The sequence below is a fragment of the Dendropsophus ebraccatus genome, chromosome 11 (genome assembly GCF_027789765.1).
Source record: "Dendropsophus ebraccatus isolate aDenEbr1 chromosome 11, aDenEbr1.pat, whole genome shotgun sequence".
NCBI classification, from domain to species: domain Eukaryota; kingdom Metazoa; phylum Chordata; class Amphibia; order Anura; family Hylidae; genus Dendropsophus; species Dendropsophus ebraccatus.
The window spans coordinates 59,284,855-59,298,237 of NC_091464.1; the positions used below are offsets into that span (position 1 = coordinate 59,284,855).

At 42.6% G+C, this 13,383-nt stretch overlaps 1 protein-coding gene across 3 annotated transcripts in view; it reads left to right on the forward strand.

Moving 5' to 3' along the window:
• DSCAM (DS cell adhesion molecule) overlaps positions 1-13,383 on the forward strand; it is a 312,819-nt gene that overhangs the window by 19,817 nt on the left and 279,619 nt on the right. For all 3 annotated transcript variants that reach the window (XM_069945870.1, XM_069945869.1, XM_069945874.1), the window contains exons 2-3: positions 4,931-5,251; positions 6,938-7,075. In XM_069945870.1, the coding sequence (XP_069801971.1) occupies positions 4,931-5,251; positions 6,938-7,075 (459 nt within the window). The remainder of the gene's footprint in view (positions 1-4,930; positions 5,252-6,937; positions 7,076-13,383) is intronic.

Genomic DNA, 13,383 nt, shown 5'->3' on the forward strand with positions numbered 1-13,383 from the left:
TTGGTTTCTGTATTCCTGTACATCACTATACTGTCATAGTGTAGTTAGCCCAATTTTTTGCATTGACTCCAGTGGATGTGGGCTGCAGTACCAGACAAAGCAATCAGACACAGGTGGCACCATTTCTGGGGAAAAGAACATATCTTGTTCTACTACATACAAGACTATTATCTTGTATAAATATTGTTATCTGTCCGTGGGTTGTAGCAAATAGCTATAAGTTGTGCTGCAATACCATGTCTAACCTGTGGATAGCTGGGGCTCTGTTTTGGGAAGAAAGTAACCATGCTTTCCTAATCCGGTTAATTAACAGCCCAATATGTTTAATAATCTGTGCAGTGTCCTGTTGAAGTGAAGTTTTTGCCATAACTGTCCACTGGGGGCGCTGTTGCGTGGGAGCTTAGCGCTAATTGAACCACCATTTAATACTAATGACACTTACACTGACAGATTAAGCCATTAGTGTTAGATGATTTATCATTTTGCCTATAAGTGAGTTTCTGTACACGAGGAAGGTTAACACAAGCCCTACGCACATGGTGAAGGGCGAGTAAATTAAGGGCAGGGAAGTTGAAGGCTTTTAGGATGTTCCGCAGCCTCATTTCGCCGGAGGGAGATTGTGTTGTCAAACTAATTTGATATTATTTTTTGACAGGACAAGTGACTGAGCGTACAAGTATAATAAGGTCTATGGAGGGAATATTTTTTGTGTAAACCTGCTGGGGATGATTTAGTGTATGGCAGTGCTGCAGGTAACAGGATTTTGACCAAGGGAATACAATTATACAGAATTGTCTCTGAGTCCTCCAAGTGTCCTATTTATGAAGCATTTCCCCTAAAAATTTACTGTATAAATACATTACATTGCATTACTTATCCTGTATTATACTACAGAGCTGCACTCACTATTCTGCTGTTGGGGTCACTGTGCACATACATTACATTATCTATCCTATACTGATCCTGAGTTACATCCTGTATTATGCTCCAGTGCTGCACTTACTATTCTGCTGATGGGGTCACTGTGTACATATATTACATCCTTTTATTATACTCCAGAGCTGCACTCACTATTCTGCTGGTGGGGTCACTGTGTACATACATTACATTACATCCTTTTATTATACTCCAGAGCTGCACTCACTATTCTGCTGGTGGGGTCACTGTGTACATACATTACATTACATTCTTTATTATATTCCAGAGCTGCACTCACTATTCTGCTGGTGGGGTCACTGTGTACATACGCTATATTACTAATCTTGTACTCATCCTGAGTTACATCCAGATATTTATGTTGATAAATCCCATATATCTCAGTGGTCTAGGTCTCTCCTACAGTCCAACTTATAGAATTGTCTGTTACCACCTCCCCTTGCGTGATTTTCTGGGGCCCTTTATAAGGGTTCTTGTCACAAGACATTGAATCAGGCATAGGACGTATTCCCTACAGATCCCTCCACCCAACTATAGGTCGTGACTTATATATGTGAAGTGCATTTCTGTAGATGCTAAAAGCTGCATTCAGTGAGTTGTCTTCACCCCCCTCACCTTCATCCATCCATTAGAAGAACCCTCTATAAATGACTCACACGTCAAGATCATGTTAAGTTCAATTTGAAGTTTCCATTTTTGCATTGTTACCCTGAATCCTTTTGTATGTTTGGTGCCCTTTGCCCAATATATGTGTGTTTATAGTGTTGCCTTGTTGTTGAGAAGCTTTTAGGTTTATTTTGCTTGTACACATTACTACCAGACTATGTAAACAAATATATCTAGTATGCCAGTATATTGTAGGTAACAAAAAGAAAAGAAAAAATGACGGTCGAATATTCGATCCCATTAAAGTCTATGGGAACAAGTATTCGATTATTAAAAAACATCTATTCGACCACTTGGAGGTAAAAAACGGAAGCTGGGGGATTTGAACGCTTATCGAATATTTATCGAATATTCTGCGAACTATTTGATAATATTCGATCGAACAGTATTCGTTCATCACAATTCTAGGTTAGGAGGACTAACTGGCCTTGGGATTTGTCTTTAATGCAAAAGCCATTAAAGTAGAAAACGGTGAAAGGACGGTGAAAAAGGAAAAATTGTGTGTGAGCAACTGAAAAGTAACGTCCACTTTTTGCAAAAGACGTCCAAAAATAATTGTCATTTTCATCATTTTGACGTCCGCGCAGACAACGTCCGTTATTTTATACATTGTGTGCATTGGGCGGCCATCATTCCATTGACTTCAATGGATTGCACTGAAGTCAATTAATTCTCGGCAATAACGGACATCATTTTAAATGGATGAGGTGGCTGCCTTTTCTCTTTTTTTGACGTTGTGTGAACATAGCCTATAACAAAACAGTACAAATAAAGTATTATAAAATAGTAAAAATGAATAAGAAAAGAGGTAAAAGAACGAATGTAAACTAAAAATGAAAGAAAATAAATGGCTTATTGTACAGACAGACTCTCGATGTTTGATGGAGGTCTGAACACTGGAGACCCACCTCACACAAACATGGCCAGAGCAATGGGGTCATTGTCATTGGAATTGGCGGTGTTGCAATTACTGGCATAATCTTGGGTCGAGTAACATATTGTTATGCAATCTGCAATCCCACCTCTTCCACCAAGTATAAAAAAGGCCTCTAAACCTCTTTCCAATCATTACAGTCCTTCGGATTTATTTCTATACCTCCATACTATGCTACATATAAGAAGGTCATGTATAACACCGCCAAACGACATCTATATAATACCACAGCAGGAACAAGGAAGAGAGATGTATAGAATGTAATAAGTAGGATGGAGAGGAGGTACGGGGGGCTGGTGCCCCCTGGGGCTCTTGCTCTCCTATAAATCAGCCCTTTTTGAGGACCATCTGGTAGGGATCAATATCTATTGATGACCAGTCATTATCGCCTATACTAAAGTAGATGAATCCGATAAATCTAGTCCTGCTGTCTCCCCGTAACTGGTCACAATATTCTAGTTATCGGGTTAGAGGCAGGATCAGCAATCAGCTAACAATATCTTCCTAATAGGAAATGAGCACTAATGACCTCTTAGGATATTAGGATGTGCTGATGTAGCAGAGCCGAATTTGTCACTTATTACTTTTGTGCATCCTGATAATTAAGATAATGTAGCCGGTTTTATTTGAAGTTTTAGATCTTGCATGTGTGCTACATGTTAAACTCAGCTCTGCTACATCTGCATGTGTAATAAACATATAGATAGATTGGTTTCTTGTCTCAGGTGGACCATAAATCTTGTTCAGTTTATGGCAGACTACGGATGTATTTAACAAGGCAATGGTAGCTTTAGTTAGAGGGCAGGGAAACCATATTGATTTTGCCTTTACATGACCCATCTGGAACACTCCCTATGGTCAAGCCCAACATTTCTGCAAATTGCTTTTTTTTAAGCAACTTTTATTCAAGGTGGCACCAAATTGGTGACGCCTTATAAATGGTTGACCTTGGCGGAGAAGGTCTAGAAGGGGAAGATGGACTTTACTAGACAAAGAGCTAAAATACCACAATGGTTGAATATTTGAGTGTATTTTTTTTTATATCCTGATTTGACAGGATTACAGGAAAGTGCTAAAAGAGTTACATTCTAGTCCTGTCTACATTTATAGCATGCCCAATGTCATCATATATTTTGCTTAAATTAGCAGTGCATGTGAATATCTTTTTTTATTTGTTATGTATAATATCAGGGGAAAGTGTCATCTTGCTCACTTGGCAGCTCACTACAGGTAGCTTCTCTTCCCTTTACTGTAGACTCTCTCCTCGGTCCTCAAAAATGCATCTACTATAAGGCCGGGTTCACAGAACAGTGCCAGTGAAGATCATCCCTGCTGGTACTGCAGTACCAGCCGGATGGACTACATTTGTGCTGAATTGGGATGGTGGCGCATCCATGTGTGCCCGCATGCCAATTCACCATAGCATACAATGGGAAGTGCGGCCGGAGCCACACTTTCCATTGTGTGACATGTCAGTTTTTCCTGCGGCCGCTAGAGATCCCAGCCAGACAGTATACTATGTGTATACACTTTGGCTGGGATTCCACTGACTGCAGTGCAACAAAATTTTTTATTAATCACGGCTGTTGTTGCAAATCGCCAACAACGGCTGTGATTAATAGAAAATTTATGTTGTGTGAACTTAGTCTAAAACTGTAAATGGGAAACAAGGAGAAGAGAGAAATGCAGCTGAAGTTTCTGATTCCTTGTTTTAGTAAAACACGAAGTACAAATGACAGACTTTTGGTAAATGTTCAGAAACCTTCTCAGCCCTTAAAATCCATCTACTGTAAGGCTATGTTCCCACAAAGTATTTTTGCTCAGTATTTTGCAACCAAAACCAGGAGTGGATTGAAAAAACAGAAAGGCTATGTCCACACAATGTTGAAATTGAGTGGATATTCGCCATTTAACAGAAAATAACGGCTGCTATTTCAAATTAATTGCCATTGTTTTAAAATAACTGCAACTATTTGCCCTGGCGGCCATCCACTCAATTTTCACATTGAACATAGCCTTTCTGTGTTTTCAATCCACTCCTGGCTTTGGTTGCAAAAAATACTGAGCAAAAATACTGTGTGGAAACATAGCCTAAACAGTTATTAGGAAATCAGAAGGAGAAGATTTTGATTTTTTTTTCATGTTTCTTTTTTGTGAAACACTGGTCCAGATCCCTGAGCCATGTCCCGCCCCTGCAGAACCTGCAGTTAGCTTAACACAGTGTATCAAGTTTGCATTGTTAAAAAGGAAGGATCTTTTACTTGTTGTAGTGCTGCATTGTCATATTGGTTGTCTTAGCTTTTCCACATTTAACTAAGAGGTGGTTTATAATTACCGTGGACTGTTTAAAGTGGACATGACCTTTACTAATGATAATTTTCTCTTCTTTTGCAGTTTCTAGTGAAGATCTACATGCCAGCTTATATTTTATCAATGCATCTCTGCAAGAGGTAGTATTTGCTAGCACCACGGGGGCCTTGGTACCCTGCCCTGCAGAAGGAGCCCCCCGTGTGATGCTCAAATGGCACCTACTAGCAACATCCGAGGAGATCTACGAAGTCCCTGGGATCCGCCACGTCCACCCTAACGGCACTCTCCAAATTTTCCCCTTCCCTCCTTCAAGCTTTAATAAATTAATCCACGATAATACTTATTATTGCACAGCTGAAAACCCTTCAGGGAAAATCAGAAGTCAGGATGTCCACATTAAGGCCGGTAAGTGGTTAAAAAAATAAATAAAAATAAAATAACCCAAAATTAAATATGTATCTTTATTTATTTTTATCTAGGAATAATTAGGTTGTTTTTTATTTTAATTTTTTTAATAAGGCAGCCATAATAAGGCCATAGGCTTCCTTATTGTATAGGCACTGCAGCGGTGTGTGTCTGTTTTATGGCAGATTAAATGAACAGGAGTTAAAGGACAGAGCAATGTCATAGTTTATTACAGAAAGTACACACTTACAGACCAGAGAGAGACCTTGGAGCTACATACAGAGCTTTGTATTGTTACTGTCCTGACTACATCCCCAGTACTACAACAGAGCTTCCATTAATTGTCATCTAATGATGATGTGACGACTCTGCTCATTCTGTCCAAATCTACATAGCAAAGCTGACGAGTTGCAGGAAAGAGGAAATCCTGGGTAGTTTGAGGGTAAAAACTGCAATTAAGAAAAACATATATGGGTATGTAAATTTGTGATGTTAAAAAAACAAAACTCTGCTATATTATGCATTGTATTGCACTATGTAATATATGTTTATAACCAGGATCATGATATGAGCCAGACTGATTTTCCATAAATACAAGAGCTGTAACGGTAGAAGGTATACTTCTGAGTCGGAAGTAGACTGCCAAGGGGAGAGAAAAGGGGACACCACCTGTGCTCTCTGGACAATCCCTGAAAGAAGATCTGTTATGGTGGCTTAAAGGGGTAGTTTTTAAACTAACACATCTAACCTGCTTATATGTCCCTATAGGACATGGGGTGCTGAGGATGAAGGTAGTTTCCTTACCTTGATCCTCTTTTTGTTAAGTTAGCAGTTTATTCCTTATGCAGATTTGCACTAGGAGTGGGGCTACCCCACTTAGTGCACTGATCTGCTCTGGCTGGCGCATCCCTCCAAATGAATATTTATCTGGCGCTCGTCACTGCAGTGTGACGTGACCTCCCACCTCCAGTGCACCAAACTGCCTCATTTGCGAATCTAATAAACTACAGACTATAGAAAATGGCACCAAGAATCAAGGTAAGAAAACTATATTCATCCTCGGCGCTCTGTGCGCTATTGGGACATAACAGCAGGTTAGATGCCTTTTTAAATGAATTGGTGTCAGTAAGTTATAAAGATTTGTAATTTACTTCTGTTTAAAAAGAAACAAGTCTTCCAGTACTTATCAGCTGCTGTATGTACTGCAGAAATTGGTGTATTCTCTCCAGTCTGGCACAGTGCTCTCTGCTGCCAACTCTGTCTGTGTAGAGATCTGTCCAGAGCAGCAGCAAATAACTTCTGTTCTGAACAGTTCCTGCCATGGACAGAGGCAGCAGCAGAAAGCACTGTGTCAGACTGGAAAAAAATACATTTCTTCCTGCAGGGCATACAGCAGCTGATAGGTACTGGAAGACTTAAGATTTTTGGAAATTGAAGTAATTTACAAATCTGTATAATTTCCTGACATTTTATTTTATTTTCCTCTCTAAAGCAAAGAAACCATCAGACTAACAAGACTGCACTACTTTTTTTTCATACTCTGTTACCGTTGAGACATATAAGTCTGCATTTGGGCTGTATACACAAAAAGATATAAGGTTTTTGGTAGTTATTTGCTTATTGGAAAATATGTAGATTTTAAAACGCCACAAAAATTCTAATGATCTGATTATTATTTTTGTTCAGTTTTACGGGAAGCCTATACGGTCCGAGTGGAGGACCAGAAAGCCATGAGAGGCGGTGTAGCAGTTTTCAAGTGCATTATTTCCTCCCCGGTGGAGGCCTACGTCTCGTGGGAGAAGGACACAGTCTCACTTGTCTCAGGTAAGGTCCCTTCTGAATATTTTCTTATTTCCTGGGTTTGCACATTGTAGAGTCTATGGCACCCATTTTGTTGATGCGGTTGACCCCTGCACGTGCTGCTGGTACGCCGTGTCTATGATTAATATGGTGGACGTCCTTCTAATTAGGTTTTGTCTCTCAGGGTTACTATGCTTTCTGCTTATGTTTATGTTGTGCTGATTGTGCTGAGCGGGCTTATTTCTCACTATGTAATAGAAAAGACCTTGTGATTTTGTTGTGTATTTCATAGTGTGCATGTATAGTAAGTGGCATTTCTCCACGGACACTACAGGTAGCTTAAAGGGGTCTCTTAAAGGGACTCTAAGGGTGCGTTCACACGTACAGGATCCGCAGCAGATTTGATGGTGTGTTCAGTTATTTAGATGAAATCCGCTGCGGATCCGGTACGTGTGAACGTACCCTAAATCTCACAAATATTGCCACCCTGGGCATCAATGCTGAATTGGCATCCGGTAATCGTTATTTCTGGTTTGGTTTCTTTAGGCAGCTAACATATACTGTAGATAGAGGCTGCATTTTCTGTGATGTCACTAGTTCTAATGCAATGGTAGGTTGCTTTTTCTGTAATGTTATGAGGACCTAGTAAATGGATTGACTGCAGTCTTAGTAATGTCATCAGGTCCTAGTATTACATGTATAGGCTGCTTCTTCAATCGTATCACTGGTTCTAATGTAATGACATATACAGTACTGCAGTCATCTTGTTGTATAAAGCTTTGCTGCCTTCTCCGTGACATCACCAGGGCCAAGTCATGCATTCTCAGTGATGTCATAAGGTTCCAATAGTGAGAGGGTAGGTTGCATTTTTGTGAAGTCACCACATCCTTGTAGTGTAGGGACAGCCTCCATTTCTCTAGGTTCTAATATTATGATAGGATCCATCCTTTGTGAGGCTGTTAGGCTACATTTTCAGTGATGTCACCAGTTCTAATGCCATTATAGACAGTCTTCTTAGTGATGTCTTGAGTAGTGTCAAGCAACCATTAGAAAAGTGTCTGGATCATACCTCCAAGGCCAAAGAGGGACGCTTGTATAGACATTTCTATACTTCTTAATATCCATTCATTTTTTTACGGATGCATTCACCTACAGGATCTGCTGCAGATTGATGCATTTAGTTACAATGTAATCTGCAAATCTGCAGCAGATCCCGCATCCATTGGTCCCATTCACACATCAGTTATCCTGTCTATAATTACGGAACCGCGGACCAGATTACAAATGTGTTTCAGTAACTATCCGCGTTTGCAGGGACCCACTATCATTTAGGTGACACGGACGCACAGTGGCTTAATTCTTTTTTGTGGCACAGAACATGGCCCCAAAACGGATCCATAATACCTACAGATGTGTGTATGGGGCCATATGAACTGCATGTATGAAAGGGGCCATAATGTCACATGATTCGTCTGAATGTAACAATTTTTATAGAAGAATATGCAAGTTTGGGTCTATTATACAGTAAGAAACCAGACACTTTCTAGAGCAACATAAAGGGGGAGATTTATCAAACATGGTGTAAAGTGAAACTGGCTCAGTTGCCCCTAACAAGATTCCACCTTTCATTCCTCACAGACACTTTGGAAAATGAAAGGTGGAATCTGATTGGTTGCTGGTTTCACAGAATAGACCAGGATACAAGGGATTATTAGGCTGGGTTCACACTGCGTTTTTGCAATCCGTTTTTTTCGGATGCATTTTTGTGTATCCGTTTTGATCTGTTTTTTCTATTGACTTCCATTGTAAAAAAAAACTGATCCGTTTTTTTTTTTTGACGGACACAAAAACGTAGCTGACACTACTTTTGTGTCCATTAAAAAAAAACTGATCCGTTTTGATCCGTTTTTTTTACAATGGAAGTCAATGGAAAAACGGATCAAAACGGATGCACACAAATGCAACAGTTTTTTTCATCCGTTTTTTTGCAAAAAACTGATGAAAAAAAAACGGATTGCAAAAACGCAGTGTGAACCCAGCCTTACTCCTATAATCCCTTGGATCCTGGTTTTCTGTGAATATCAAGATGTGTGACGTCACCCCTGTTAGGGTGAGACCTTAAATTAGTCTCCTCAGATATACCTGGGTGCTGCCTAATCAAAAAATGTAATGTGACAGCTGTTTGTGGGTATCAACCAAGACACATGAAAACAACTTCAGTATTCAAGCTTATCGAATTTATTAAGGGAAAATCAGTTCATATCTTTACAATAAGGTTCAAAAAATAGGAGAGCCCCGTTTAGCTGCAACAACAAAAAGTGAAGAAAAAAAAGTCCAAAAAAAAGTCCCATCACTGTCCGAGACAAAAAAAAAATTGCCATCAGCTGTCCCATCACTGCACAGTTGTGTAGAAAAATGTTGGCGACTCATTGGGATTCTTGGTGTCCAAGACCGTGCACCCCAGTGCTGATGTCTGGTCCTTTAATTATGGGCAAGGGCAGTACATGTCTGTTAGTGCCCATTGGGTCAACATTCCCCGAGAAGACCACTAGAAAGTTAGCCCATTCTTGCCACTGTCACCTCCCTGTTGCTTTAGGGGGCCAGTTCTGCAAAAGTTCTGCCTCTACCAGCTTGCAACCATCCGCCGCTTTGACTGCAGTCCAACCTGCCCCGGTGTCTTACCAATGATGTCAGGCCCGGCGCTCTCAGGCTGTCCTCCATTTGGTGAGCCTGGGTGAACGGAGCCACAGTGGGCAGGAGCTCCTCCGGACCATCAGGGAGGAAATATATGAATGGCTGACCCAAGGTCAACTAACGGTGGGAAGTGTTGTAGCCCACAAAGGTAGGAGCCTTTTCTCTGCAGTGCAGCAGGGAGGGCTGCGTCATACACCTTGTATGGCCCATGTGGTAAACCTCCTAATGCACAGGTTTCTTCGAACATGTCCTGCCAATTGTTGATCCCTTTTGAGGACGCGACTCTGAGCAGGCATCAACGACATCATCCCACTTGTCCGTGTTCTTGAAAGTGCCGTGAATAACATCATCAGCGAGGATTCCCAGGCCATCACTCCAAGGCTGAACATCCTCCTCCATGAATAGTCTGTTCGCAATCATACTGGCCTGGGTGCAATCAGGTATTGCCTCCTCCTCCTCCGTCAGTTGTCTGTTCTCCACCACACTGGGTCCAATACAGTACTATTGCTGCTGCTGGTTCCACTGTCAAATGTCTGTTTTCCACCCTACTGGGTCCAAGGAACTTTGTGTCCTATGTCCCGTGTAATCACTTACACCTTGGCTAATTTTTTTTTCACTATTTTTGCACTTTGATTTTTTTCCACTTTTTTGATTGTAATAGCAACTGCAACTAAACGAAACTATACCCTATCAGACTCCCACTATTGTAGCTGCAATTATTCAGCCGTTATTGCAAGGTTCATTTTAGGTTCGGTTCGTACGAATCCGAACTTCACGAAAGTTCGCTGGATCGAACCAAACTGAACTTTTCAAAGGTTCGCTCATCCCTACTCCTAGTAGTATTACACATATAGGCTGCTTTTTCAGTGATATCACTTGCTTTCTTAGTTGTGTCATGAACTTATAGCTTTGCAGGGATACTTTGTATGCTTGTGGTATCAGGTACTTGGAGTGCTGGGCTATGCTGCATTCCCTCTGATGTCATCAGGCCCTAGTAGTGGATGGACAAGATGTATTCCAAGTGATGTCATCAGACACTAGTACTGGATAGATAAGATGCATTCCAAGTGATGTCATCAGGCTGTAGTACTGTATAGATAAGATGCATTCCAAGTGATGTCATCAGGCTGTAGTACTGGATAGATAAGATGTATTCCAAGCAGGTGCGGTCTTTGGCACCAAGCACCCCAAGCAATCGCTTGGGGCCCCCAACATCCAGGGGGGCCCCCACGCCCCGCTCTTGTGCTCAAGACTGCTGGACAGGGCCGCTGCCGCGCTCGCTGCTGCCATCTGAACTGTAACTATGAGCACTCGTAATGAGCGCTCAGTTACATGCAGCAGCACTGACAGGGCGGGAGACATTGGCTCCCTTCCTGTCAGTCACTCTTGTGGCCGCAGGAAGGGTTTTCCCTGCGGTCACAAGCGGCAGCTTTGTCCTTGTGGTGCCGGCGCTCCAGTGACATCACTGGAGCATCGGCGCCAGGACAAGGGGAGCGCGGCCTCTTGTGATCGCAGGGAAAACCCTTCCTGTGGCCACAAGAGTGAAGAGAAGAGGAGATGCCCGGACCCAGGTGAGTATAAGTGTTTGTTTTATTGTGTTATATACTATATGGGAGGGGGAGCACACAGGGGTCTGCTTAACTGGGGGAGCGCACACCGGGGGTCTATATAAATGGGGGGAGCACACAGGGGGGCTATATAACAGGGGGAGCACACAGGGGGGCTATAGACTACTGGGGCTTCATAGAGGGGTCTATATACTACTGGGGGCAGCACACAGGGGTCTATATACTACTTGGGGCAGCAGAATGGGGTCTATATACAACTTGGAGAGCACACAGGAGGTCTATATCCAAGTGGGAGAGCACACAGAGGGCTATATACTACTGGTGGGGCACACAGGGGGTCTATATACTACTGGGGGAACATACAGGGGGTCTATATACTACTTGTGAGACACACAGGTGGTCTATATATAACTGGGGGAGCACACAGGGGTCTGTATACAACTGGGGCAGCACACAAGGGGTCTATATAATACTGGTGGGGCACACAGGGGGTCTATATATTACTGGGGGAACCACACAGGGGATTTATATACTACTGGAGGAGCACACAGGGGTCTATATCCAAGTGGGGGAGCACACAGTAGGTCTATATCCGAGTGGGGGAGCACACAGGGGGGCTAAATACCCCTAAGGGAGCAAACAGGGGGCCTATATACTAGTGGGGGAGCACACAGGGGTATATACAACAGGGGGCAGCACACAGGGGGTCTATATACAACTGGGGCAGCACACAGGAGGTCTATATACTTCTGGGGGGAGCACACGGGGGGCTATATATAACTGGGGTAACACACAGGGGTCTATATACTACTGGGGGAAGCAAACAAGGGGCATATACTATTAGGGGCAGCACACAAGGAGTATATATTACTGGCGGTAGCGCACAAGGGGTATATACTACTGGGGGCAACACACAGCGGTCTATTGTTTTGGAACGAGTGTCGAGGGGGGGGGCCCAGACATAACTTTGCTTGGGGCCCCAGAAATGCCAAGACCGCCCCTGATTCCAAGTGATGTCATCAGGCTGTAGTACTGGATAGATAAGATGTATTCCAAGTGATGTCATCAGACACTAGTACTGGATAGATAAGATGTATTCCAAGTGATGTCATCAGACACTAGTACTGGATAGATAAGATGTATTCCAAGTGATGTCATCAGACACAAGTACTGGATAGATAAGATGTATTCCAAGTGATGTCATCAGGCTGTAGTACTGGATAGATAAGATGTATTCCAAGTGATGTCATCAGGCTGTAGTACTGGATAGATAAGATGCATTCCCAGTGATGTCATCTGATTCTAGTAGTGGATGACTAAAGGCCCTATTCCACGGAAAGATTATCGTCTGTATTCGGCCGATAATCGTCCTGTGGAATAGAGGGCAACGATTAGCCGACATCGTTCAGGTCAGCTGATCGTTGCGTTGCTTGTTTTTCAAACATGTTGAAAAACAAACGACTCATATAGCAACGATCTGCTGCCGTCGCTCCGTGGAATAGGAGTGGCGGCAGCAGACCGCCGATATCCTCTATGGGCTGCCCAGACGATCACCGCTCACCCGGGCAGCAACCCCCCCCGCACCTCCCCGCGACCCCTCTCGTACTCACCTGCTCGCTGCCGACATGTGGATGGTGGCAGCGCGAGCGGGGAGCGAGGAGAAAATGAGCGCTGAGAGCACTCGTTTTATGCATCGCCCCGTGGAATAGGGGCTTAAGATGTATTCCAAGTGATGTCATCAGGCTGTAGTACTGGATAGATAAGATGCATTCCAAGTGATGTCATCAGGCTGTAGTAGTGGATGGCTAAGATGTATTCCAAGTGATGTCATCAGGCTGTAGTAGTGGATAGATAAGATGTATTCCAAGTGATGTCATCAGGCTGTAGTAGTGGATAGATAAGATGTATTCCAAGTGATGTCATCAGGCTGTAGTAGTGGATAGATAAGATGTATTCCAAGTGATGTCATCAGGCTGTAGTACTGTATAGATAAGATGTATTCCAAGTGATGTCATCAGGTTCTAGTAGTGGATAGATAAGATGTATTCCAAGTGATGTCATCAGGCTGTA